Source organism: Chaetodon auriga, chromosome 13, assembly GCF_051107435.1.
Source record: "Chaetodon auriga isolate fChaAug3 chromosome 13, fChaAug3.hap1, whole genome shotgun sequence".
NCBI classification, from domain to species: domain Eukaryota; kingdom Metazoa; phylum Chordata; class Actinopteri; order Chaetodontiformes; family Chaetodontidae; genus Chaetodon; species Chaetodon auriga.
This window is the reverse complement of record NC_135086.1, coordinates 11,818,809-11,846,759: the sequence shown is the minus strand read 5'-3', so window position 1 is coordinate 11,846,759 and position 27,951 is coordinate 11,818,809. Positions and strand designations below refer to the sequence as shown.

The 27,951-nt window shown below is 40.6% G+C and overlaps 3 protein-coding genes across 6 annotated transcripts in view; 2 read left to right on the top strand and 1 right to left on the bottom strand.

Annotated features, from left to right (window-relative positions):
- galnt13 (polypeptide N-acetylgalactosaminyltransferase 13) overlaps window positions 1–6,015 on the bottom strand; it is a 37,450-nt gene extending 31,435 nt beyond the window's left edge. For 3 of the 4 annotated variants that reach the window (XM_076747699.1, XM_076747698.1, XM_076747700.1), the window contains exons 1-2: window positions 5,529–5,961; window positions 1,861–2,128 (exon numbers count right to left, since the gene is read on the bottom strand). In XM_076747699.1, coding sequence (XP_076603814.1) covers window positions 1,861–2,002 — 142 coding nt within the window. In that variant the 5' untranslated portion in view covers window positions 2,003–2,128; window positions 5,529–5,961. Of the gene's footprint in view, window positions 1–1,860; window positions 2,129–5,528 lie in introns of all 4 variants that reach the window. The other variant, XM_076747701.1, reaches the window with a different exon arrangement.
- Window positions 6,016–8,309: 2,294 nt separating this feature from the next.
- Window positions 8,310–9,430, top strand: rprma (reprimo, TP53 dependent G2 arrest mediator candidate a). Its single transcript, XM_076747168.1, has one exon. The coding sequence runs from the start codon at window positions 8,553–8,555 to the stop codon at window positions 8,859–8,861; it is 309 nt and encodes a 102-aa protein (XP_076603283.1). The 5' UTR covers window positions 8,310–8,552; the 3' UTR covers window positions 8,862–9,430.
- Window positions 9,431–15,943: 6,513 nt separating this feature from the next.
- Window positions 15,944–27,768, top strand: LOC143330813 (uncharacterized). Its single transcript, XM_076747574.1, has 12 exons — window positions 15,944–16,143; window positions 16,708–16,815; window positions 17,331–17,438; window positions 17,867–17,974; window positions 18,490–18,597; window positions 19,732–19,869; window positions 20,003–20,101; window positions 20,525–20,677; window positions 20,798–20,923; window positions 23,815–23,856; window positions 24,255–24,362; window positions 27,715–27,768. The coding sequence occupies exons 1-12, from the start codon at window positions 16,024–16,026 to the stop codon at window positions 27,766–27,768; spliced, it is 1,272 nt and encodes a 423-aa protein (XP_076603689.1). The 5' UTR covers window positions 15,944–16,023.
- Window positions 27,769–27,951: the final 183 nt, after the last annotated feature.

The following is a 27,951-nucleotide window of genomic DNA, read 5'->3' as shown; positions in this document are numbered from 1 at the left end:
GTGTAACAGTGTACTTTTGTGTAGTAATCAGCCTCAGTCACGGGCTGCTCTGCCTCATTCTAACCTTAAAAGCAGCTTAGCAAGCCTCTTAGAAACCTGCTTACTGCAGAGCGTGTGAGGAAATGAACTCTGCAGGAGAGGTGCTGTGGCTTAGGTCGAACTCAACATTCACACACACACACACACACACACACACACACACACACACACAAACAAACAAACAAACAAACAAACAAACAAACACACACACGCACACACACACACACACACACACACACACACACACACACACACACACAGCTTTGAGGTACAGAATCAGTCTCACAGTCCCACTCTATATCGGTTTCATATCATAAAACTCTGACAATCAATCTGGTGTTTTTGCATTTTTGGGGATCAGTAACTACTAATCATTAATTTTATTACATTACAGGCAACTTTTTAAAATGACATGCTTTAGCTTTAGCTTTTCAACATGTCTTTCTGACCTCTCAGGCAAAGGTTTTGCCCCTAAGTGAACTTCATCATGTTAATAGGATTTGTGATGGATGATGAAGATTGTGTTTAGCATCCTGGTGAAACCATGGGACATTTTAAGTCACAAGCTTGTTCGATGGCAAACAAAAAGTAGATTCTACGAGATCTGAAATGCAGAGACCCGAAACAAAAAAAGGGAATTATTTAATTGTTGCCTCATTTATTAACTGAAGTTCAATAATCCTACAAACTCCAAAAGCTCTTTTCTAAAGATGTAATCTTAAAAAGAGATGAGCGCACGCAGATTGCTGCCTCCAGATCAAACACACTGTATGTTCCCTGAACCTGGCTGTTTCTCACGCTGTGATATTTGTGTTGAAACCTGCTCTATTCCACATCAAAACATCAACATCTGAAAGAAAACCTAAATCAAAGCCCCACTTCATGTACTTCTAAATCGCTGCGTCTTTCTAAACACGGAAGTTGTATCAGGAGAGAAGTCTCACTTTGCCTTCAGCAAACACGCTCATCGCCTCTGTTAACAATTACTGATAAGAATCCTGTGTTTGTTTTAATTTGTGTGTGATTATTGTGTTAAAGAAGGATGAATTGTGACTGCTGAAAGCTAAAACATTTCTGCCTCTGTGTGCTGGTTTCACTTTATTTCAGAACAATATTAAAATCTATTTGTAGTAACTTGCCTTAGAATAGATGAGACAGGTTGTCCATTACAGCCAACAGCATGTCCATGTGTATTTTTGTCAAAATTACTTCGAAAAGCAGAAAAATCAATCCGTACTTACAGCTGCATCACTGCACAATGATACTATTTGTATTTTTCCTAACTTGCTCAGATCAATTACTTCTATCGATAACTTCTTTGCTTGAGATCTTGTTCTCGTTTCTGATTGTATTTAACATCTTTTTTGGTTTATCGGTGCTTTGAAGTGATGTTATGTTGTCTGGCAGTGATAATCTGTTCTATTTCTTGTTAATTTTGTGCAGATGACACTTGGAACAGGGATGTACGATGAAGAACCCTTGTGTGTATATTAGCATGATGATCATTACTATTATTTATGCATTTATCTTGTCTTCCAATATCATGTTTTGTGCTTCAGGGTTAATCTTCTAATTAATGAATCTGAAATGTGACCTTGGTGAAAAACAAACAGACATGTCATTCACTGTGATGAACACAGGAAATCAGTATTACAGCACAGTTTCAGTGGTTAAGCATGCACAAGATGTAGACTAACGTAAAAATTAGCCAGCCGTGAGAAGGCCAGAGGGAGTAAAGTGTTGAATGGACCCCTGAAAACTTCCAGCCCCGTTAGGTCTATCCTGTGAATGACCGGTGCAGCAGCAGCGGAGCAGACTCACCTCGGAGGGCAGGGAGCAGCGAGCGGTCTTTCCGATCGTCACATTTGTTACACTCGCTGAAGTAGAGCAGCAGGAACACGTCCACCAGCACCCACACCAAAGAGGTGGTCAGCACCACCTTGCAGTAGACAAACCGTCGCATCACCTCCCCGTGATGTCAGCCGGGCAGCCAAACGGTGCTCAGGAGCGCTCGGTCTGTGGATGAACTCTGCAGACGGCGTGAGGAAACAGGGAGGAGAGCGAGCAGGTTTGACAGAGAGGCGTCATCCTGCGGGACAGAGACCAAAAAAAATTTAGAAGAAGAATCATGACAATTTTCAGTCTTCCTGCTGTGAATCATAAAGGTTTGAAGATCAACTTGATGAAACATGATGTCAGCAAAATCAGTGAGGAGCCACATTTAAAGTGGATCAATATTTGCCTCCTGTAAAAGTGATTAGCAATCATCTTCTCCAGACTTCACTTTAAGCGTTTCACCTTAGTCACAATCTGAGGTTACACATCATCTGATGGTACAAAAGGTGGAATAATTTCGACCAACAAAAGTGAAACAAAATGAAGGAAAAGCACAACAAAAACTGACACTCTGAACAGAACTAAGTGAGATTTGGTACAAGTGTACAGTTGAGAATGTTACTGGGAGACATTTTGATTGGATTTGTACAAATATGAGGAGGGAGATGAAAAACAGGAGACAAAATAAGGCAGAGAAGAGAAAGAAGTGAAAAGAAAAAACATGTAAAGTATATCTACGTGTACACATTGACCGATTGAGGTGGAGGTCATACCAGGTATCTGTGTCTGAGAGTAAGAACATCTGATAACGAGGTGCACGGGTCGCTGAGGGGTTAAAGGTTAAGGGTGAAGTTAGATTTAGCAGATCTGGCATCAGCCAGACGTGACATACCCACACCGGGAAAAAAAGCTGCTTCGACAGCGTCGAATAAAATTCAGCGTTTCCACTATCAGTTACATTCATTAAGCCATGGCAGGTGGCCAACTCAGTTTTTAGTGCTACAGCAATATCTGGCATCGAGTTACCTCACATAAAAACAGTCCCGGCGAGTTCGACTGCAGGGAGGTGAGCAGCTTTTAAACTTTGGGAGAGGAGAGCACTGTTCTCATCAGGACTCAGTGGAGCGGGGTATCAGAGTCATATCAGGAGGAGGAAAGGCTGGGTTAGCGTGAACTGGGAGAGTCTGCAGCCGAAAAATAAACTTGCCAGTGCTCTGCATGTGTGTAATGGGTTCACGGTTTAAAAACAACAGTACATATATGCAAGCCAGGACAGGCGAGTGAGGTCCACTCCAGGTTTCTTTTCTTTAATAGAGCTTTCTTATGTTTGCTGCCTTTTGAAAACAGGGTTTAACGGGTGTCACTGCCTTCAGTCGAGCACAGACCGTTACGAGGCAGAGGGTCACACCCGACTACCCGCGTTGGACTGACCCCAGACCCTCCACATTTCTCCATTTGAAAGGATGAATGAATGCTAATTTCCCCTTTACAGACTTCTCCCACTTCCTACACTAAGACCATCTGGGAAGCTTTCATACCACAGGCAATTTGTGGAGGTTAGATCTCTCATTGGCATGGGATGTACGCCGCACAATATTTCTGATGAAAAACAACATCATTTTCTGTCAAACAGGATTCCTGCTTGACTGAAATTATAGTTGTTTTTTTTTGTTGACTGAAAGGCTTATGAAAGTATAATCAGAATGGAAGTAGGATGATGAAAAAAATGCTTTCAAGCATCGAGAATCAAACGCACAAATACCCAGTGGCCTTTTAGACATTCAGAACAGAAACATAGGCTGTAATATACATCACATAGTAAAACCTTCATGGCTCGTAAAAATGAATCGAAATATTATAAAAAAAAAAACTGCAGGCGCTGCTATCTTTTAATAAAGTTACAATCTCTGTCAAAATAATAACAATATGATTTTTTTGCATGTCGTTCAGCCCTAGTTTGTGCATATGATTGACTGCAGATGCATGTATGTCTAATAACTTATTACACCCTTTACTTTTACAACTAGCAGAAAACGCCTGCAGTATCTCCTGTGGGGTAACCAACAGATTTCCTTATCTTTCACTCGCAGCATGGTAATGATTTTGCACCCAACACACACACACACACACACGCCCACACGCACACATTGTCCTCTCCGCTCCCTGTCTAAATGTCCATCACAGGGTCTGACACTGCTGCCCAGGGCTAATTCTTATCTCATTCAAAAACAAGGCAGCCTCTGTCCAGCTGCATCAGGAGCTCCAGAGATTGCAGCGCAGTGGATGATCTCAGACAGACACAATTCAAACACATTCACTGACTTCTAACTGAGTAGATGCAGACTTCCAGATAATGAGCGTAAACAAGAAAACAGTCTCAGTAAAACTCCAAGCACAGCATATCACCTCCACTCACATCATAAACAGATCGGTGATGATTCTATCTGTTTGCATCTCAAACCATCTGCTTTGGTGCGTCAGTGGCAGGGACATGTTTGGGTTTGGTACCCCCAACCGCGCAACCGGCAGCTTGCTGGAGTGTCGTCCGGAGAAGCCTGAATCAATTAACATAACCATCTGCACGGATGATTTCTTGTCTGCTGTACAGAGTGCTAGAAACAGGTCCCTCCAGTCTTTACAAGCCACTTTATCCAAGTCCTTTTTAGACAAGTGTAAACCACCAGGCATTATTAACCGCCTCCTGAAGTGACAGTTGATGGTGCTGTTAGCAAAACTCTTTGTTGTGAAATGTCTGGTGCAGTGCTATGAGCTAATTTCCATATTCCTCATTCATTCATTTAACAGCAGAGCTTCTAGTCAGATCCACAACACTGGAACCGTGACAGCAATATGAAGAAAAAGTGATCAGATCCTGCCAGTCCTCTGCTGTTGACAAATAAGGGACTGACTGGGATTGAAGTGCCTTGCTCATGGGTGCATTCACATGCTGTCAGGGGCATGGATTCAAACCAGCTATCTTGCAGACAGACAGCTGCATCTCTGTTATAATTCTGTGCATCGAACACCAATATTCTCTGAGTCCACAACAAATTGTGTCTGTGGCATCAAGTGTTGAATTCTGTCAAGGCAGACACACATATATACTGACACACACACACACACACACACACACACACACACATATTTTATATATAGTTGTTTCGGCATCATATTAGCATTGGGACCAGTATTGAAAAATACCAATCTATACTCAGCCCTACCAGGAACAGGAGGTGATTATAGAGCTGATCCTACAATAAGCCCATTAGGTCAATGCCTGCAGCTTCTTTTATAACCCAAACAACACAAAAAGATTGCACTCCTCACTGCTGGTTTTAAAGGTGTGCACGCACACACACACACACACACACACACACACACACACACACACAGACTGCCCATCACATGCATGCACATTATATATTGACTTCATTCTATTCATTGTGGGCTGTGAGTGAGATGGGAAAAAACAGTGACAACAAGCAGTTAAGGGCCAACAAATGTGATAATCGTGATTTAATGCAACATCAAATGATCAGCATCATCATTCGCATCATTACATGCACTGACATGGTGCATGAAGGAATAAGACCGCGCAGCGCTCACCAAATTCAAGGTGTGCACGCAGCGTACTCCGAGGATACTCGGCTTACCTAAATTATGGATGGAGTGAACCAGTGACCTGTTCCAGCGTCGCTCTCAGGCAACGTGTTGAACGCAGACAACATGACCCGGTATGCAGCAGCACCGGCGGCTCACGTGAAACTGGATAAAACGCTCCCGTAAACGCGCAATGTCTCGACGTGACACCTAAGTTACACAGTCCATCTCAGTACACAACAGTCCACGATCCCCTGTGATACTGTCCGTCCGGTAGTGCCTCTCTCATGGTACCTGTCTGGACTCCTTGATATGATTTCCCCTCAGCTGAGCCGCAGTAAACCGGTGCACACGGACAGTCTCCATGAATTTCCCCCATTCGTTCGAACGCCGATGCGGTCAAGGCGACATACGTGTTGGCACGCACCTGTTCTCCGTCTGAATATTATGACGGTAAGAGGGGACAGGCGAGATAACGTTAAGCACAATCTAACATCAGCTCAGACCGAACTGCCAATGCCTCGATACTCCCCTCTGATTGGCTAAAGGCGACGTCGCTCAACAAATCCTCTTGAAAGTGGAGCATCATGTGCGCCTGGGATATGTAGGCGCGCGCACCATCACCACGGGCAAAACACGGTCATCAGTGCTGCGATGTTACTGTAACACATCTGAACTAATGTCTGTTTCATTTCATTTTGCGTAAGCTTTTTGTCATTGCTTCTTCTCCTTCTTGTCATTGCTTCTTCTTCTTCTTCTTCTTCTTCTTCTTCTTCTTCTTCTTCTTCTTCTTCTTTTCGGGCATCAAAACTCCCTTTGAAGTGAACTTGCAATTTATATTTCAGCTTCTTGCTTTCCAAAATGTTTACTTTTGCTTTGAGTTTTCGTGATTTTAATTGTAGTGGATCAGATTCATTTAGGAATTTATATGTATCTCAATGTCTTCCAGATGTATCTAATTTTAGGCTGAAATCAACTATAATACAGTAATAGCACCACATTCTGACCCCCTCTGTCATCTCAAGAAAAGCCTGCATGACTAATGGGCATCAAAAATGACAGTGTGAAGACTTCCGAGGGGGGTTAGGCATCATGATGGTAAAACTAGAAACAGTTAAGTAATGTACAGCCAGACACTGGCTGAATAAACACACTTAAATATTAAGCAGATACACTTTGATGTCTCTGTGTGTGTGTGTGTGTGTGTGTGTGTGTGTGTGTGTGTGTGTGTGTGTGTGTGTGTGTGTGTGTGTGTTTGTCTACGGACCAGTTAATTTAAATTGGCGGATTGACACTGTTGTCTGGATCACAGCTATTTTAGGAGAGGCCTTAGGTGAATCATGCTGAACAATGCTGCCATCTGCTGCCACCAGTGAGAGGGCTTAAGCGCTGGCTTGGCCTCCGGGCATTGATGTGGATCAAGTCTAAGCCCTTCATTCAATTCCCATTCAGCAATTCATGATCTGATGTGCTGTGAACGGAGCGCTGTAACAGACTGTAAACTGCTTTTTTTTTTACATGACGCTTTTATTGTTATTTCATTGAGCTTGACTGTAATACAAAAGCTGATGAATATTCTGTAGTAGGTGCGCTGCGAGATAAATAAATAAATGACTTCAATTTATAATTGTATGGATAACAAATACTGCGGCTGCACCAAAATTCAAAACATCCACTAGATGTCAGTGCATGTCCTGGTTCCTTTTTGTTCCAGAGGGATGTAAGACTTCAAGTTATGGCTTTGAGCAGCTGTTTGGAGAAGAAAAAACATCTGAGTGCTGATCTTGCACTCGCACTTGTTTTTATATGTGGAGGACATCATGTTGGGGTCTTCTTATGACATGTTTGCCACCAACATCTGAAGAATGTCTTCAACCTCTGCCTGTTGTTTAGTTTTTTGTGATGTGCAGCGCTTCCATGGGCCTTAGTCAGTAGGCTCTTTTTCACTGAGAACATTTTTCACACTTAACAGTAAGAAAATTACTGCCAAGGTTGAATTCTGTTTAGCTGCTTCGGTTTCAGGATCCTGTATTGTTCAAGCTGACTCACTGTCACGACTTACTGAAAAGAACTGAGCCGTCGTGAATGTGAAAGTAACTCTTGGGCCTTTCCAAGACGAGTTTATCGATTGATAAAGTGTTCACAAAAGAAATAAAAACTCCCTTGAACATCACCAGTTTGCAAAGGGCTGCATGAAATAAGTATCCATCCTTGTTTTGAGAAGTAAAAATGCAAAATGTTTAAGAAATTTACTGCTGACTGTACAGGCAACTGACTTTATAAATTACAGACAGGCTTTGTGTGTGTGTGTGTGTGTGTGTGTGTGTGTGTGTGTGTGTGTGTGTGTGTGTGTGTGTGTGTGTGTTTCCAAAGAGGTAACTAGCTACAAAGGGGATCAATAGATAGATTGAACCTGTTGAACTTTTAGGTTTTTCCAGTCAGTGCTGTCCACAGCACATACAAATTGCAATTAAAACAATTTACCCTTTTAAAAGCTCATCGATAATTGATAATCAACTTGAAACCGCAAATACTTCAATTCCCAAAGATCAGACATATTGCAGGATTCCTCTTGTTCCGGGCTCCATTATGTCAACACTGGTAAATCAATGTGCATGTACAGAGGTTATGCATTCACACAGCAGGCTGCATACACACACGCATCAGACACGCGCAGAACATGATGTACCATGTGCGTGCGTAATGATGCACATGGACCTTTATGGCGCGCGTGCAGACCGGTCGTATGGTGGCGCTCTTGCAGCTTCGTTCTGGCGCTCAGCGGTCGAACACAGGCAGGTAGCGTCTGGCTATTTAATCGCGGGTTGGTGGAGATTCATTCCGCTCTGAAACTGGCGACTGAACACATGAAACCTCCAGTAATGCGATGCCGAAGCAGCGTGTTAAACTCCAGAAGAGCGCGGTCTGATCTGACGGAACTTCTTCAATTCACCGTCTTCACTTTCCACTTGATGATAATCTCTGTGGGGGTCGAGCCAGGCGTGTCTTTCCCCTCTCTGCCTCTCGCATCTCTCGCATTAAAAGTTTGATTTTTTCATTTTTTTTTTAAAGTGGAAATGAATAACACCGGTTTCAACCAAACGGAGGGCGGACTGCTCAACAAGACAGAGGAGTTCCTCTGCTGCAACTTTTCATCCGTGGTGACTGATAACGGCTTTGTGGCCGCCGCTCCGGATGAGAGGAGCCTCTTCATCATGAGGGTGGTCCAGATAGCCGTCATGTGCGTTTTGTCCCTCACGGTGGTCTTTGGCATATTTTTCTTGGGTTGCAACCTTCTCATAAAGTCAGAGGGGATGATTAACTTTTTAGTGACTGACAGGAGACCGTCCAAAGAAACGGAGGCAGTAATTGTTGGAGCCTACTGACTGACGAGGACCTTTATATTGTGATTTGAATCAGATCTGAAGTCTGCTGGAGGCAGATGGGAGACAATGCGATGACCAGCTGCCCCTGTTTTCACACTGGTACTTAAAAAAAAAACCTCAGAGACCACCACCATGCTGGAGGTAACTAAGCTCTGCTGGTGACCGAGGCTTCACCTTATTTCTTGAGGCTTTTTAATGCCAATAAAAAAAAGACTCATCTCCAAGAGGTATAGAGCGTTTTAAACCTCTTTGTTTATAAAGTATTCAGTCAAGCACTGTTGTAGTTGAAGCACCGTTTGTAAAGCAGCATCTTTTGTCACTTCAGTGGCAAAGTCTTCGTAGTTGCTGCTTGTAAATACCCTCTCATATTGCTAATGCGATGGAGAAGTTAATGTTTAACATGTACTGTATGTTGTATGTGTTTTTGCATACAATATGCAATATTACTGATGAGTGTATTTCTCTGGATTTCCTGCTGATAACTGTATGAGTGTCTGCTGGGGCGGTGGAGAGAGCCCAACATGCTGTGTATCTTGTTAATTGGAATAAATTCATTCTGTAATTAAAGATTTCCCCTTAATTAAGGTCTATTTTTCTGCCATGAATAATTCCTCGCCACGCCCTGCGCCAGAGTAATTTCGATTTCAGAAACTGAAATGACATGCTTGGAAATTTCCAAAGAGATTTAATTCAGATCTTGGGTTTATTGTGGTAATTACAAAAAGAATAGCATGTTAACAAGAGAGAATGTAAGTTATTATTGCTTTGATTTATTCGAATTGACGTAAAGAAGTGTATTTTCTCTCTCTACATCTGAAGAGTGCTGAATGGAGAAGAAATGGCTTCACACAGAATGATTCTCCTCTCATTTTCTTTTTCCATTGGTCAAAATCTCAACGTCATTTCGGTTCACTCAGCTGAAAATCATTCCTTTTAGCTCCTCGGAAAAGGTGCCTATAGCGTCTGAGGGTGTTGTGTAAAAACTTAGATTTTCCGTCTGGGTCAGATTTTGATCCATGCAGCGTTTCACATCCTTCCTCTCTCCGTCAAAGCATCTGTTGTGCTCTGCTCCTGGCTAACCTGGATGCCAGCTCCCCAGGGTGAAACCAGCAGCTTCAGAAATGACTTGTCATGTCAGCCCAGGGAGGATGAAGCCACCTGGCAATATGCTGCTGTCTGATTGCCCACCTGTGCTCCAAATGCAGACTGTTTGAATCTTTCCTTTCCTAAAATGTCCTTCACCTCTCCTTCCTCTTGTTCTCCTCGCGTCCATCGATGAGGCCTTATTCTGTCTGATTATGGATAACTGCAGTTTGTCACACTGACCGCTGTCTTAGACCACATGCTTGATGTCCTCATGTTGGATTTAGATGAAATCCATATAGTCCTCACAGATATTGCTAAAATGTTTTGTGAACTTTAACTTAATAATGATATACAGCGTTTGTATGACAGCAGTTAAAATATGAGGAGGCAAAAATTGTAAATTCATCCATCACAAGCAAATTAAAAAAATTGTAATTCAACAGCTTTTTAGGGGAGTGCAAGACCTGTTGCATGCACTGGGGTAAAAAAAAAATTAAAACAAGCTCTCACAATGTAGTATAGAGTGGGAATAGAATAAACACTACCTTTGTGAAGCGTACAACATTCAGCTTGAGGCTGAACAGGAGGAGGCTTGACAGCGTAGTTCAAAGATTGCAATATAGTCTAAGATGTTTCCCCCTTTTTGTTCATGGTGGAATATATCAGGCACGTCTTGCAATACAGTGTCATTTAATGCAACACCATCAACATAAGCAGCTTCAAAAATTTCCACAGTTGAACCAGCACCTCTCCACCAAAACTCAATATCATAGCACAGATTTTATTGCATGTCAGCTGTACTGTGTCGTATTCTATTGTGTCCACCTGATGGATGTTCAGCCGATGCATTGTATGCACTTTACATTTCTTAAATTCATTTCAACCCCCTTTTGTCTCGCCTCTTTCAAAGGCTACAGTTACACAGGACATCTAAATCTAAGCCAGTCCAGTCACAGCAGATTTAAAATTGCACATACAATGATTCTTTGCAAATATACAAATCACACTGGCTACATTTGCATGCATACATGGAGGTCAGACACTCTCCAAGATACATTTAGCTTGTGTATGATGAACCATACTCATAAGTGTGTATCTATTTGCTTCACTTTCACCTAATGCAGAATCCTGCACAGTTGGAATAACACATTAACACTGTAACCAATTATCTACATTTAGGAGTTTTGTAATGGAGATTGGTGGATTGAGATTAATGCACAATCATCTCTGGCTTTCCAGGGTACAAAATGAAACCTCACTCCTGAAAGAAAAAAATCATCAAACTGAGTACATGTTATGTTGTAGTGACTGTAGAAGAAAATTAACAATTTCAAGACAACACAAAAGGGAGAATTACTTTCTATATGTCACACCAAGTGTTTCTCTCCGCTTTGTGTGATTGTTTTCATTAGGGAGAGCTGGCAATAGCTCCCAGGGAAGCGTTGTGGCAGTTTAATATCCAGCAGAGAACAATCTTCTGTCTGCAGCTGAAGCATTGTTAGTGTATCCAGCTGTGTCTCCTACAACATTTATTCGGACGAGATTCTGATCGATTTGAAGAGGCTGTAAGAGGTAGATGTAAAGCTGGAGATTAAAGTTTAAAAATGAGGACTTTATTGCGCAGTCAGTTTGTTGACAGACGGTTGTTACTGCCAACTCAAAGATTTCGCACACCTGTCACACACCAATGCTCAGAGAGATTTTGAAGATGGCAACAGCAAACAGTCATCTATACCCCTGGATAGTCCTGCTGTCAACAACCTGATAGTCCTCTGCAGGAGTTATGAGCAACTCCGTTAGGAATGTGCAGGGAGGTTTTCTCTGCAAAAAAACAAAAACCAGGGCATTAAAAAAAAAACATTGTTCAATTCATAACTTTTGCTTGGTGTTACAGTACGTTCTCACATATCTTCCCAGAGGCAGGAAGTGTTGAGGGCCAAACAAGAAAAAACAAATGCTCACATTTTCATCGTGTACCTGCAGCACATCACCAATATAGCACAGGTCAAAACAGCATCAGCGTATTTTATCCCATGTCTACTGTATGTGTGCTGTGCTCAACTGTGACAGCATCTGCAGGGTGTTGATTGTGGGCTAAAAGTGGCTTCAGGTCCTAGCTTGCTCTCATGTGATTGGCTGGCGAGGAGAGGTCCAGTCGATGAACTGGATAGTGACTCAAAGCTCCAAATAGAAGCAAGGCAGCCCCCCATCACCTCCCTTGTTTACTCCTATTCTCCCACAGCTCCTCATCCAGCCTTCCTCTGCTAAGGTCATAGGTTACTTCTGCTCCTTTGTGGTGAAAGGTACACTGTTGTGGTGTGTTATCTATACCATCATATTGTGCTTGTTCATCTTCCACTGTATCTGTTTTCATGAAAAGAATACTTGATGAACACCATATTGATCTTATACTGTGGTGCCTTCAAAGCCAGTTCTGGCTTGAGTTAGATCTTTGACACCAGTGGGAACTTCACTTTAGTAGGAGACTCAATAGATTATTTTAAAAAGGAGTGAACACAGGCTGTGTAATGCAGACGTTTCCATCAGCAGCAATGCCTACTCAGTCTGAACCAAGCTGTTGCCGACATCATGTGGCGTCTGGATTCTACGACACCCGCAGTAATTGTGGAAGTCAAGCTGTGACAAATCCATGCAGACTGTTTTTGAAGAATGAATCCATTACTTGACATCTCTGATTCCAGTTATGGGATGAGTCATGGCTCTGTTGTACCGCTGATTGTTTCACACTAAAACATCACAGGGATTTAACATCTGAACAATCCTGCCATTAGCACTCTACTGTAATCCTGTGTGTGCGTGTGTGTGTGTGTGTGTGTGTGTGTGTGTGCTCTCGTATTTATTACTTGGTGGGGCCATACCACCTGTAGCCCACCAACGGTATGGGGCCATGAATTCTTGTGGGGCCATTTTGCTGGGCCCCAGACCGTTTTAGTGCTTTAAAGTGGCTCAGGAGCCTTCCTGATGCTCCTCATGCGTTTTTCTCACTTGGCCCACAAGGTGACAAAAACTGGAAATCTGTGTGTGAAGTGTGTGTGCTCACTGGTCCCCTAGAGGTTATTTGATGCCACTGCAGCCCCACACACACTTCCTGAAGTGTGTGTGATATTAGCCAATGAGACGCCTTGAACATTAAGCGTCATAGTCTCGCGGGATTTTACGGGATTTGTTTGAGAGCTAATGCTGGAACGACAACACCTCGATGCTGTAACTACTGAATAGTACCTCAAATTATTAAGGTAAGTTTAAATTAAGGTAAGTTTATTTTCAGTTTTGTTTTTAATTAACATTTTTTGACTATAAAGAGTTTTGTGGGACTACAAGAAACACAACATTCAATTACAATTACAACATTCCTATTACTATAAACTGCGCCATTTGATGCTCATATTAGCTGCTAAAATTGCTAATTTTTATTTTACCTTTAAATTAACTTGTTTGCTAGTTAGCTGCTAACCATTAGCTTTGGAGACGCTAGCGCTTTCAGCAGGACGTATCATCCGGTCGATGACGCATATCCGGTTGTACACATGGCTAATTAACCCGGCGAATATTCATAAAACGACCGAGCTAGGAGACGAAGAGACAATTGGGATAGACGAAGTGAGGAGTTGCTGTGCTGTGTTACGTTTACAGATGTCTGATAAGGTATTTGATAAATGTGTTGTTGCCGCTTTCAACGGAAATCTCGTACTTACTTTATGGAAGCTGATATACGGTAGAAACTGTTTTGCTAAGACCGAACGTCCAGGTGACTTACAACTCAGTGCTAACAGTGTTCAACGCAGGCTTTAAGGGGGTGTACACGTAACGTCATGTTATAGTAGTCAAAAATGTCACATACGGCCAGATAAATCATTGTAAAACAAACTTAACTGTTCGGTCTACGTTATATGCCTCGCGGTAGGCACGGGCCAGGGTCGCTACCCGTGGTCCGAGGCCCGGGCCTTGTCAGGTAAGCTAACGGTGGTCCGAGGCTCAGGCCTGGTCAGGGAAAGGTCAGGTAAGCTTTCTGGGGTCCGGGTTACACCCCCAAATGTAACTCGTGTTGAGAAAGAGTTAAGCTAACCGATGTTATTAGTCAGGGGTTAATGATCTGTGTGAGCCAGTGCTAATATTTACTTACGTTTTACACCTGTTTATAATTTTTATTAATTTTTTATAGGCTATGTAAATATTAGCATTTTAGCTCAATAGCTCCCAGGTCATGTGACCAATTGACTCAAAATCAGTGTGGGATGATAGTACTCCAATGGCTGCACGAGATACACCTTTTCTTTGTACATTTAACATCTGTTTATAATTTTTATTAATTTTTTATATGTAAATATTAGCATTTTAGCTCAATAGCTCCCAGGTCATGTGACCAATTGACTCAAAATCAGTGTGGGATGATAGTACTCCACTGGCTGCACGAGATACACCTTTTCTTTGTACATTTAACATCTGTTTATAATTTTTATTAATTTTTTATATGTAAATATTAGCATTTTAGCTCAATAGCTCCCAGGTCATGTGACCAATAGACTCAAAATCACTGTGGGATGATAGTACTCCACTGGCTGCATGAGTTACACCCCGTTTTTTTGTTTTTTGTTTTTTTTTTCCTCTTAAATCTCTAATTTTTAAAAATTATTTTGAATTGGTAAATATCAGCATTTTAGCTCAGTAACTGTAGACACAGTACGGTACACGCTGTAGCCGTCTGCTCTGCTCCGTGTGTTCACTGTAAAGCCTGCAATACGGGTGCACCTGAAATGTTAGAGCGAAGGAGCGAATGTCTCTCGAATATCCAACTTAAAACTAACTTCATTGCAGTAATAATTATGTGCTAAGTTACAGTTCAGCAAATATCATAAACCTTGTTTATGATATTCTTTAAATTACAGAATTAGTTAATGAGCAATCTGTTTTCTCATGCTGCACAGCTGTTAAATGCTATAAAAATATTTTCACAGAGCAATGACGTCCAAAAGGAAGGCCCGAATAAAGCCTGTTGAAGATGCAATCTCACATATTCTGTCAGGTGGAGACAAGCCATCATTTGCAGAGAGATTCATCAATAATATCAAAGGTATGACCTCAAGTCCTTTTGGTAGCTGCAAATTACAGCAGCACATTTTTAGATACTATTCATCATTAACATTCTTCATTCGGAATGAAGAAAGATTTAGGTTATTTTTCAGAAGATATCTTATAGAAATAACTGGCTTCAATCGTCTGTCTTGTTTAAATCCAATGTGTTTAGGTATAGGCGTGTATAAATGAGTCTGATTTCCATAAGAGAAGTTTCAGGTACACACTGGTATAATCAAATATAGAAAATGTAAAGTTATTTATTTTATTTCTGCTGTATGTAAAGTGTCCAGCACATTCAAGTACTGTTAAGGTAAGTGATGGACCAATAGAAGACTAACGAAAATGTGAAAGGTCTGAATACTTTGCGACTGTTTTGCGTATTCAGAAGTAACATTTTAAGTTAAGGCATAGAACACAAACGGAGAACCAGAATACAGGCTTGTAGGTCATGTGGTTATCACATTTTTAAGAAGTCATGTCACATTTATGTTGCAACTTGGTGTGACTTTTATTTAAGTTTATTTAATTCTGTGTCATTATAGGAAGAGGAGTGTTTGCTACAGAACCAGTGGTGCAAGGTTCTTTTGTGTTGGAGTACAGGGGTGCTTTCCTGTCAGCAGAGGAATGCCGATCAAGGAAGTACTCAGAGACACAGAGCACATTTCTGTACGAGTTTGATTGGCAGAAACGCCAGTGGTGGTAAGTAGGCCTATATGAGATGTATTTTTAGTAGCAATTAGGGGATTCTTGTTTAGACCTGAAACGTGTTTAAATATTTGATGAACAAATGAGTAGTATATTACACCTAATGTACTTTAAATCTCAAGTGGCTCTTCTAACAAAACTGTGAAGATATATTTTATAAAGTTTATATTTATTTGATGTATTGTTTTTGTTTATTTTTAGTATTGATGCATCCAAGGAAGACGGCTCCCTTGGAAGATTAGTCAATGACAACCACCGATCTCCAAACTGTGTCATGAAAAAAGTAATAGTGAACAACAGGCCCCATTTGTGTCTGTTTGCTGTGAAGAACATCGAAGTAGGGACTGAACTGGAGTATAACTACGGTGATTCAAAATGGCCATGGCGTCAAAAGGTGAGCTTTTTAGATCATGCATTGGTTACACTACATGATTTTTAAAGATGTTAGTTTCACTTCACACAACTTTATGTCTTTTAAATGAGAATCTGTGAGTCATAGTAAGACCAGTGTTCAAAGTATATTTTTCTAACCGAAAAAAAAAAAAAATAGTGAAAAATAATGAAAGTTCCTTTCATTCTAATTAATGAAACTGTCTACATAAGGTTGAAACCATCACTTAAAACGGGGTGTGTTGGTGCAAAAGAAATCTGCTTTACAAACTTAAAAATATTCCAATCTTCTATGTCATTATTATTACATATAAATGCATAATTAAGTCAGGTGTCTTTGAGGACATGGAGAGTAGTTAAACATGGAATTTCCCCTCGTGGGACAAATAAAGGAATATTGAATTGAGGAATATTGAATTGAATATTGAATTGAACATAGTAGTAGAGTAGTAACATGCTATTTCAAATGCAGATTTTATGTGAGCAAACTTTTGTGACCTGTAAGTATTTCTAGACTCATGATTCCTGTCAGAGCTCACTGTCTTCTGGTTTTATGTCTAAACACCAGGTGACCTCCAAGCAGGCTCCAGCAGCAGAAGAAGAGATGGCTGTGCCTCCTGTTAATCTGTCCTCCAAGGTTGATGCTGATGATGAGAAAACTGGTGATGGACCAAAGGTGATGGAACGAATGAATGTGGTTGAGTTCTTTACAGAGTGCACTAATAAATTGATAGACTAGTTTCTATTTGATCTCCACTAAGCTAACTGGTTTCACACACACAAGGTTCAGATCATGTCTTAATGGGGCCCTGTTAGGTACTCTTCCTACAAAAGGGTTTTTCAACTTTTCTCTTCCACACACACACACCAAGTTTCAGTTCATGTCCTTATGGGGCCCTCCGTATGGACCCCTCTATAAGTGATTGTTAACATACAGGACAACACTTCTCAGCATCCAAACTAAAGCATTTACAATAACAATAATGCACTTTCTGAGCTGCTGCATGATGAAGGAAATATTTTATACTAAGATACCTTTTTAGGCCTCTTTTTAGATGTTAAGGTAGGGAGACTTCTAAGACTGACCCTCATGGGGCCCTAGATTATTATATCTTGGTGACCTGTAAGTATTTCTAGACTCATGATTCCTGTCAGAGCTCACTGTCTTCTGGTTTTATGTCTAAACACCAGGTGACCTCCAAGCAGGCTCCAGCAGCAGAAGAAGAGATGGCTGTGCCTCCTGTTAATCTGTCCTCCAAGGTTGATGCTGATGATGAGAAAACTGATGATGGACCAAAGGTAATGGAACGAATGAATGTGGTTGAGTTCTTTACAGAGTGCACTAATAAATTGATAGACTAGTTTCTATTTGATCTCCATTAAGCTAACTGGTTTCACACACACCAAGTTTCAATTCATGTCCTCATGGGGCCCTCCGTATGGACCCCTCTATAAGTGATTGTTAACATACAGGACAACACTTCTCAGCATCCAAACTAAAGCATTTACAATAACAATAATGCACTTTCTGAGCTGCTGCATGATGAAGGAAATATTTTATACTCAGATACCTTTTTAGGCCTCTTTTTAGATGTTAAGGTAGGGAGACTTCTAAGACTGACCCTCATGGGGCCCTAGATTATTATATCTTGGTGACCTGTAAGTATTTCTAGACTCATGATTCCTGTCAGAGCTCACTGTCTTCTGGTTTTATGTCTAAACACCAGGTGACCTCCAAGCAGGCTCCAGCAGCAGAAGAAGAGATGGCTGTGCCTCCTGTTAATCTGTCCTCCAAGGTTGATGCTGATGATGAGAAAACTGATGATGGACCAAAGGTGATGGAACGAATGAATGTGGTTGAGTTCTTTACAGAGTGCACTAATAAATTGATAGACTAGTTTCTATTTGATCTCCGCTAAGCTAACTGGTTTCACACACACAAGGTTCAGATCATGTCTTAATGGGGCCCTGTTAGGTACTCTTCCTACAAAAGGGTTTTTCAACTTTTCTCTTCCACACACACACACCAAGTTTCAATTCATGTCCTTATGGGGCCCTCCGTATGGACCCCTCTATAAGTGATTGTTAACATACAGGACAACACTTCTCAGCATCCAAACTTAAGTATTTACAATAACAATAATGCACCTTCTGAGCTGCTGCATGATGAAGGAAATATTTTATACTAAGATACCTTTTTAGGCCTGTTTTTAGATGTTAAGGTAGGGAGACTTCTAAGACTGACCCTCATGGGGCCCTAGATTATTATATCTTGGTGACCTGTAAGTATTTCTAGACTCATGATTCCTGTCAGAGCTCACTGTCTTCTGGTTTTATGTCTAAACACCAGGTGACCTCCAAGCAGGCTCCAGCAGCAGAAGAAGAGATGGCTGTGCCTCCTGTTAATCTGTCCTCCAAGGTTGATGCTGATGATGAGAAAACTGATGATGGACCAAAGGTAATGGAACGAATGAATGTGGTTGAGTTCTTTACAGAGTGCACTAATAAATTGATAGACTAGTTTCTATTTGATCTCCATTAAGCTAACTGGTTTCACACACACCAAGTTTCAGTTCATGTCCTTATGGGGCCCTCCGTATGGACCCCTCTATAAGTGATTGTTAACATACAGGACAACACTTCTCAGCATCCAAACTAAAGCATTTACAATAACAATAATGCACCTTCTGAGCTGCTGCATGATGAAGGAAATATTTTATACTAAGATACCTTTTTAGGCCTCTTTTTAGATGTTAAGGTAGGGAGACTTCTAAGACTGACCCTCATGGGGCCCATTGTGTGGATCCCCCTTTCTGTGTTTTTTTTTCTCAATGGGTGACACCTTTCACTTCCAAAGTAACCATAAGTATTTCCTGTACTTATTTTACACCCTGGGGTGGCACGGTGGCGCAGCAGCACTTTCTGTGTGAAGTTTGCATGTTCTTCCCGTGCATGCCAAAAACATGCTCATTAGGTTAATTGGTGACTCTAAATTGTCCGTAGGTGTGAGTGTGAATGGTTGTCTGTCTGTGTGTCTGTCTATGTTGCCCTGCGATCGGCTGGCGACCGGTTCAGGGTGTACCCCGCCTCTCGCCCATTGCTAGCTGGGATAGGCTCCAGCCCCCCGCAACCCCGAAAGGGATACGCGGGTATAGAAGATGAATGAATGAATATTTTACACACTTTAACTGCTGCATGATGAAGAAAATTTTTTAGAAAAAGAACTGTTCAGCGTCTCTTCTGATGTTGTAAGTTTATGAGACTCCTCAAAAACAGTTGATGCCCTCTACGACAGTGATGATACTGATGGGCTGTTGTATTAAAGGACTGTGCCACTGTACTTTTTCAACTTGTTAAAAGGAGCCCAATCCACACCTTCCAATTCAAACAGCATGTGTGCTTTCATGTGACTTACCTGAGCCTCATTATAAATAACTGCTTATCACAAGCACTGATGCTAACAGCCTAGCACTGTGATCTCCATTAAGCTAAAGTGTAACATGTACAGTCTGCTTGTGGTAACTGCACCACAGTGTTTATATGAGATGGTATGCTCAACCTATCTGATTATTTTGTCTTCAACAATGTTTAGGAATTTGGTATCAGAGGATCATCCCTGGTGGATTATTCTGACACTGATGGAACCGATGAGGATTGTTTAAATGACCAGCCATTGGCTCCACGCTGTGATGAAGGTCTTCCAAATTTGAGAAGGATGAAAAGCATTCGGGTATGCCCCTGACACTTAAAATACCAATAATTTATTGATCAGACATTTACCTCTGTAATCTGTTCTCTGTAATTGATTTTGATAAATGTAAACTGAAATGTATAACTACGCCATAACATAACACTCTCTGCAGATGAAAGAAGTTCCAGATTTTTCTGATGCCCTCTACGACAGTGATGACTGTACAGACGGCCCTTCAGCTCAGTCCAAGTCTGAGATGGCTTTACAAAGGGTGAGTGGAGACTGTTATCATCCTGAAAGCCTGTCTGTTATTGCTCTGTATTATCTCTTAAAGGTTAACACCTTCTAAACTGAATACCTCTTTTACTAACTACTCTGTCAGACATACATATAACTGGTCAGATAGTCATGATTACATGTCTTTTGCTCTAGTTGGTGAGTTTGGTGTTGTTTTTTTGTGGGTGCTGCCATTTTAGTTGTAAATATTGTTCTTGCTTTCATTCATATTTTCTAAAACATTTTTTGTACATTTCTGCAAAGGGTGGGCCTATTTAATTTTACCTCAACATTTGACAAACAAATTGGGATATATTTACTCCATTTTTGTCACATAACTAAAGTATTTTCTTCTAACATATAGATTAGTACAACTAAACAAAAAGAGATAACCTTCACCTAACAACTCTCTTTGTAGATGCATAAATTAGAAGATTTGTGTCAACCTCTCAGTGATTCAGATGAGAGTATTGTGGAAGAAACCGATTATGAGGATTCCATAAAGGATAATTCCAATGAGCAGTCAGACATTGAGGTTGTTCCAAAGCTGAGAATGACAAAAACCATTCAGGTATGACTCTTGCACTTTAAATGCCAATAATTAAGTGACAGACCTTTCCCCTCTAAATCTGTCAACTGTTATTCATTTTGATGGTTTGTAAAAAAGGATGACCACACACTCTTTTCACAGATGAAAAAAGCACCAGATTATTCTGATGCCCTCTATGATTCAAGTGATGACAGTGCAGAGGATCCATCTACTTGGTCTAAGTCTGAGATGGCTTCACAAAGGCCAAGAAGAAGCTGCCTCCGTCCGGTAAGTCTTCTAACTATTTTGTCTGGGTAATCACTTTGAGGGTCATGCCTCCCAAACTTAAAACACAGTTCCCTTACTGAAGTTCTAGACATGCATATAGATGATTCAGTCATCATCACTATCATCAATGAGCCTGTCTGTTGATCTTGTAAGTTTAATGTTTGAAGGTATTTGTATTCAATTTTTTAAGTTACTAATGTTATTTAGTATAAGGGAGGGAGGAGGTTGAGTTATTAATTTAGGTTTTCTTTTTCTTCTCAAGATGCAAGGGATTCTTGTAGGATCAGATGCCTCAAGTGTAGATAGTGGAGAGGAGTATATTCCAGGTCCCATGGAAGAGAGCACAGACAGTGACTGCAGCTTGGAAATACCCATGGCAAATAAAAATGCGAACAAAGTATCTACTATTCCAAAAATATGCAAGTCTTCCAGTAAGGACGGGTTCAAGTCTTCCAGCCAGAGCCAGTTCAAGTCCTCCAGCCAGAGCCAGTTCGAGTCCTCCAGTCAGAGCCAGTTCGAGTCCTCCAGTCAGAGCCAGTTCGAGTCCTCCAGTCAGAGCCAGGCTGAGTCCTCCAGTCAGAGCCAGTCCAAGTCCTCCAGTCAGAGCCAGTCCAAGTCCTCCAGGCAGAGCCAGTCCAAGTCCTCCAGGCAGAGCCAGTCCAAGTCCTCCAGGCAGAGCCAGTCCAAGTCCTCCAGGCAGAGCCAGTCCAAGTCCTCCAGGCAGAGTCAATTTGAGTCTTCCAGTCAGAGTCAGTTCGAGTCCTCCAGGCAGAGCCAGGTTGAGTCCTCCTGTCAGAGTCGATTTGAGTGTTCCAATCTGAGTCAATTTGAGTCTTCCAGTCAAAGCAGCTTTGAAACAAACGATGGTTCTGCTCAAAGCACTTGTATGAATGAAGAGACAGTGGGGCAAACATGTACTGATGAGCATGATCTTGAAAACCATGCATCTGTCTTCGTCAATCCAGTTATGAAGAAGGAGGATGGTTCAAGACGGTATAACAAGAAGCATCACTGCTTTTATTGTAAAAAAGTGGTTCAAAAAATGTCAAGACATTTGTTACGTAGGCACAGTGATGAAATAGACGTTTCAAAAGCATTCAGTTTTCCAAAAAACTCAAAAGAAAGACGACTGCACTTAGATTTAATCAGAAACAAAGGAAATTTTGAACATAACACTGACGTTTTGGAGAGCCAGAAAGGAAAGCTGATACCATTCAAGCAGCCAACGAAAAAGACTGAGGGACAAAAATTTCAACATTGTGTGTACTGCTACGGACTGTTTACAAAAAGAGTCATGTGGCGACATTTTCAGGTTTGCAAATTCAAGCCTCAGGACAAGACATCTAAACCAGGTAAAACAAGGATCCAGGCACTGTGTGCTTTTGCTGAACCAGCTCCTCCTGGATTTAGTGATGCATACTGGAAGTTCTTGAATGATATGAATCAAGACAAGATTGCAATAGCTGTAAAGAAAGACCACTACCTTCTGGAGTACGGCTACAGACTATTCAAGAAGAACGAAAGGGTAATCAGCCAACACCAGTACATTCGACAGAAGCTGAGGGAACTTGGCAGGCTGATGCTGGCAGCAAAAAAAGTCGCACCAGTGGACACTATAAAAGAACTTATAAAACCTGAAAAGTATTCTCATGTTGTCACTGCTGCAAGATGCTTAGCAGGATTCAGTGATGAAACAGGCAAATATAAATGTCCATCACTGGCTCGCAAAGTTGGACACAGCTTGCTTGCTTTGGCCATGTTCAAGAAGTCTGAAGGATTGAAGAATAGAGATAAAGAAACAGTCCAAGATGCTGAGGAATTTGCACAGCTGTACCAAGAAAGCTGGAAATTTGACATTGCAAGCCAAGCACTGATTCAGCTCGACCAGTCTAAGTGGAATTCCCCTCAACTCTTGCCATTCACGCAGGATGTCCAAAGTCTTAATTCCCAGCTGTCTGAAAAACAACAGCAACACTTAGATGCCCTGAAAGAAGAGGCTTCCCCCTCAAACTGGAAAGACCTGGCTAAAGTGACCCTGGCACAAGTTATCCTCTTCAACCGCCGCAGAGAAGGAGAGGTATCCAAAATGCCCTTGTCTGTGTACTTGTCAAGAGACCTATCAGAAACGCATGAAGACGTTAACTTGGCCCTGACAGAACTTGAGCAGAAGCTTTGCAGACATTTTGTCCGGATAACCATTGTTGGAAAGAGAGGAAGGAAAGTTCCTGTTCTCCTCACTCCACTCATGAAGGAATCTCTTGATACTCTGGTTGAGAAGCGAGAAGAATGTGGGGTACTGACTGAAAATGGATTCTTGTTTGCATTGCCTCATTCTGTCCATCACCTCAGGGGTTCTGACTGCATAAGACAGTTAGTGCATGAATGCAGTGGTATCAAAAATCCCAAAGCTCTGACCTCAACAAAACTCAGGAAACACATCGCAACGCTCTCTACTGTTCTAAATCTGAAGAACACAGAACTTGACCAGCTGGCAGATTTCCTTGGGCATAACATAGATGTACACAGAAAACACTACCGCCTTCCAGGGGGGACCCTCCAGCTAGCTAAAATAAGCAAAGTCCTCCTGGCATTGGAGCAGGGAAAGCTAGGAAAATACAAAGGAAAGAGTCTGGATGAAATTCACATTGATCCAAACGGTACTTAGTCATATATATTTTTATATATTTACATATATTTTAATGGAAAGAGTTTTGAACAGGGTAAGCTTGTGTTGGTTGGAATTTGACCATAACAGCACAATTTAAGTTTAACTATTTAGTCAGTCTAGCTGTTTATGTTCCCCTTGTTGTTCTCTTGATTGTCAGAGGTAGGTCACCACACATTCAGCTGTCCAGCTCATTCATACAGTATTTTGTCAATTCACATTTCAGAGACTGTTGAAATTGAAGCTTGTTCACAAGAGGACATCGAAGGTATGTTTGAAGCATTTTTGACACTGGTTATGAATTATCAGTCATTGGATTGGAATATTTGGGTCTAAATCTTCTTTGGCTATACAATGACAGCAGGTTCCCCTACGTAATGTCAGTTATTGGGATTGCACATTTGGGAATAGGGAAAAGTGATGATATCACACAACATTTAGAGCTTTCAAATATTTGGTGACTTTATAGACTCACAAATTTTGAAAAATTGTATCTGCTATGATTTATTCTCTGTCAAATTAGAACAGTATGCACAACTTTCTCTGTCACCTTAGATAGATTCACATTATGTACAAAATTATCAGAAAGAAAACGATCAAATGCAGTCAGCTTCCTGAATGCTAGTACTGTCTTGTTTATTTATTTAAACTATTTAATTTTTTCAGATGCAAGTATGGCAGAAGGTCAGGGGTCAGACAACGAGACCATCACCACATCATCACAAGAGAGCCCCTTTGCCAAAAACCAGAGGAGGAAGTTTGCTAAAAAGAGAGGTAAGCTTCTTAAATTTATTTCTGAGAAACATGAGTAACTTGATTCATACAGTTTACAGACAAAACAAAATCAACAAACACAGTCCAATTATGACTAGGGTCATCTGTGGAATATGTTGTGTGTGTAAAATTCTTAAAGGATATCTGAAATAACTCTTCATTCATACATTTTGAATAAAATGCATGTTTCTACAACAGCCCTCTTGGCAATAATGTTGCAAAAGTAGGTGCAAAGGTTATTGTGTTGTTAGCAGGCGGGCTTAAGGGTGGAGGGAAGAAACCCTTTTAGTCTGAGTGACAAGTAACTACTGTATATAGATGCACAGAGGACATGGGAGGCCTAGTGGGTGTTAGGCATGTGTTTCCTACTGCAATTTTTGAGGTCTTCCTGTAAGTCTCTTGTGAAGGCTGCAGAGACGTTTCTGTCCCTGCCTGATTATCTTGTTCATAGTCCTCACAATCTGGTTCAAGGGTTTCAGTTTAGCACTTGTTGCTCCAAACCACACTGGGTTGTTAAAGGGTTGGTAAAGGTTCCACAAAGCATCCATGAAAAGATCAGAATACTTTTGACTGGCCCAGAAACTCTAGAAGAACAGCTTATTGCCTCTCTTCAAAATAAGCCTGTCATTGATTGGGTTGCCAAGATATCTACTCTTAAAAATGCTCAGTTGATTGCTTTTTACCTCAAGTGTCAGTTATAGTTGAGCTCCAAAAAGGCATCTGCTTATATTCTCTTGAGCACCCCGTCAGTATCTTTTGGGTGAAATCTCAATCTGAACAGGCACATCGTACACAAGGTTGGTACTCAGTTCCTCCTACTCCAGTTCAAAGCTGTGCGTAGGTTGGACTTGGAAGCCATTACTTGCACATCTTAAAAAATTAGAATAGATTGCTCAAGATTCAAGATTGCTTTTTTATTGTCATTGAGCATGGCCATGTCAATGAAATTTGCATTGCAACCCCCGTGTGAAAAAGAAAAGATAATAAAATAAGATAAAATAAATAAGATGAACTCACATCTATCACATCTAGATAAAATAAAATATTATATTGTGATAAAGTTCAATATTTTCTTTCACGCAATTCAGAAAGTGAAACCCATATATTATCTAGACTCATGACACATAAAGTGAAGTATTTCAAGTCTGTATTTCTTGAAATTTTGATTATTGTGGCTTACAGATAAGAACCCAAAATTCAGTGTCTCAAAAAATTAGAATATTGTGAAAAGGTTCAATATTGGAATGCCATGGTGGCACAACCTAATCAGATAATGAACTCCAAACACCTGCAAATGTTTCCTCTGCAAAAACTAGAGGTGAGCTAAGAAGAATCGGGCAGGTTAATGGACAAATTCTGCCCATTTATCTGTTAAAGACGCAGGCACCATGGACAAATTATATAAAATCTTTATTTCCTATTATTACAATTTTATAGTTGTTGCAATGACAAAATGAGGTATGCATGACAAACAAAAATGCAGCCAGCTTACCAAGAGCTACTTCATATTCATATTTTACTCTATAGCTGTCTTGTTTTTCTGTTTAAACTTTTTTCTCTGACCAGATGCTAGTATACCAGAAGCTCAGGAATCAGAAGACGAGGCCAGCACCGCATCCCTACAAGAGAGGACCTCCACAGAAAGCCAGAGTGGGAGGTTTTCAAAAAAGAGACGTACGTTAAGAACACGGCAGGTTATTTGACTGTGTGACATTTAATATGCAACTTCAATGCCTAGTGTAGTAAGTTAGATAGATGGAGAATAGTGAAAAAGCTAACTCCTACCAGAACAAGTTGGCCCATAACTATCTGTTGCAATCAGAGCTGCAGGTGCTGAATCCACTAAATTTTACTTCAATAAGAAGTATAGACATAGACGAGTCACGTCAATAGTTTGAGAGTTTATTATAGGTCTCCTTTTTTAAAAAATATTAAATTTTAATTGCGTTTTAGCTTTTTTTTTATTCCATTGATGTTTTGGTCTTCCCATAAAAAAATATTCTTAACTGATCTTTCCCTATAAAGTTACAGCCATTTTTAATCATAACTCCAGGCGTTTTTTCTCTGAAAAGTAGGTGTTTTACATTATTTCATTTGCTGATCACAAAGATTAGTCTAAAAGTGTTATCAATAAAAAAAGATTAACATGCATTACAAATGACACTTAGGCAACCATGAGTCTCATTTAGAGACATTTATTATCAACCAATGGCCCAGGTGTAGAATGCATCAAATACCTGAAATTATCAAAAAATATTTTATGAATAGACCTGTGTGTCTTCTGTACTTCTGTCTTGAGCACATTTGCTCAAGAAAGATAGAATAAAATGATTTTACAAAGAATATAATGAATAAGAAGGAAATATTTTGGCACAGTGTCAGTGTTCCTGAAACAAAAATGAAATTACAAATGATTTCATATGAAGAATAGGTCAAATATTTTTTTACAAACTAGCTAGAGCGAGGAGAGAAATTTTCACTTGGTGAACAGGCAAAATCCAAGCTAATTCTCACAAACTCCACACAAATCTTATCTGTTCCATGGCTGTTTCATCTTCCTCTTTCTCATCATCTCCATCTCCTTGTAGGGTTGAAATAGATTAGAGATGAGATGGAGACAGTGTCGCTTCGCTGTCTCATCCTCTGTACTGAAATATAAAATGTTGTATTTATACACAAATATATGTATAAATGTATGGTTATATGAATAAATTATACATAAATAGATAGCCATAATGAACAAATACACTGTAGATGTGTACAATAAACATATAGGTAACTACACAGAAAAAGGATAGAAAAATATACTCACGTCTAACATATATAAATAGAGGAGCCATCCACCACCGTTGTTCCTTTCGTCATTAAAGATGATATAAAGTGGATGATCCATGTTAATAAAGGGGATGTTGATAAAGGGGACATCAGAAGTTCGAAAAAAAGAATTTGTTCTGTTGTAACCCATGTAGGAGTAAAACAAAAACTGAAGCCTTTTCTGTCTGCATATGGATGAACAATACTCTGCATTTTGAACATTTATTAACACATAGTGGGGTGGATAATATTCCAAATCTGGGCTTGATTAAGCCATTGATATGCAATCTAAAAGCCCTCCATCACCCGGCCTTAAATAGATTTTAGTTATGTGGCACCTAGGGGGTTGTGCATAAAAGAGGTATTTAGTTAATTGTTGGTAAAACTGTATTTTTCCTGACTGTGGGACAGTCCTCTATGGTCTCAACCAAGTCAGTACTTCATTGGATGACCAGTGGAATCAATCTGATTTTTTCAGTTGTAGTTACAAGTTGAAGTTCTTACAACTCTGTGACTTGTCCTTTTTATGCCCATTTAGATAAACAAACTGCTGTTAAAAGAACCTGGACAACAGAAGAATGTGCTGCAGTAGAGCGCCATTTGAAGAAATTCATTCTGATGAACCAAGTCCCAGCAAAGGAGGACTGTCAGCGCTGTATCACTGCAGAACCTCAAGCCCTGAAGAGTCGAGACTGGAGGGCAGTGAAGTACTTTGTTAAAAATCGAATTACTTCTCTGCGAAGAAAATTAGAGTAAAAGTGTTTCACTTTACGGT

What these genes read in the sequence shown, in the direction of transcription:
- rprma (XM_076747168.1), top strand. Translation starts at nt 8,553, where the DNA reads ATGAATAACACCGGTTTCAACCAAACGGAGGGCGGACTGCTCAACAAG.
- LOC143330813 (XM_076747574.1), top strand. Translation starts at nt 16,024, where the DNA reads ATGAAAAAAGTAATAGTGAACAACAGGCCCCATTTGTGTCTGTTTGCT. An exon ending in AATGGCCATGGCGTCAAAAG is followed by an intron (nt 16,144 to 16,707) that starts GTGAGCTTTTTA and finishes TCTAAACACCAG; the next exon opens with GTGACCTCCAAGCAGGCTCC. An exon ending in GAAGGATGAAAAGCATTCGG is followed by an intron (nt 19,870 to 20,002) that starts GTATGCCCCTGA and finishes CACTCTCTGCAG; the next exon opens with ATGAAAGAAGTTCCAGATTT.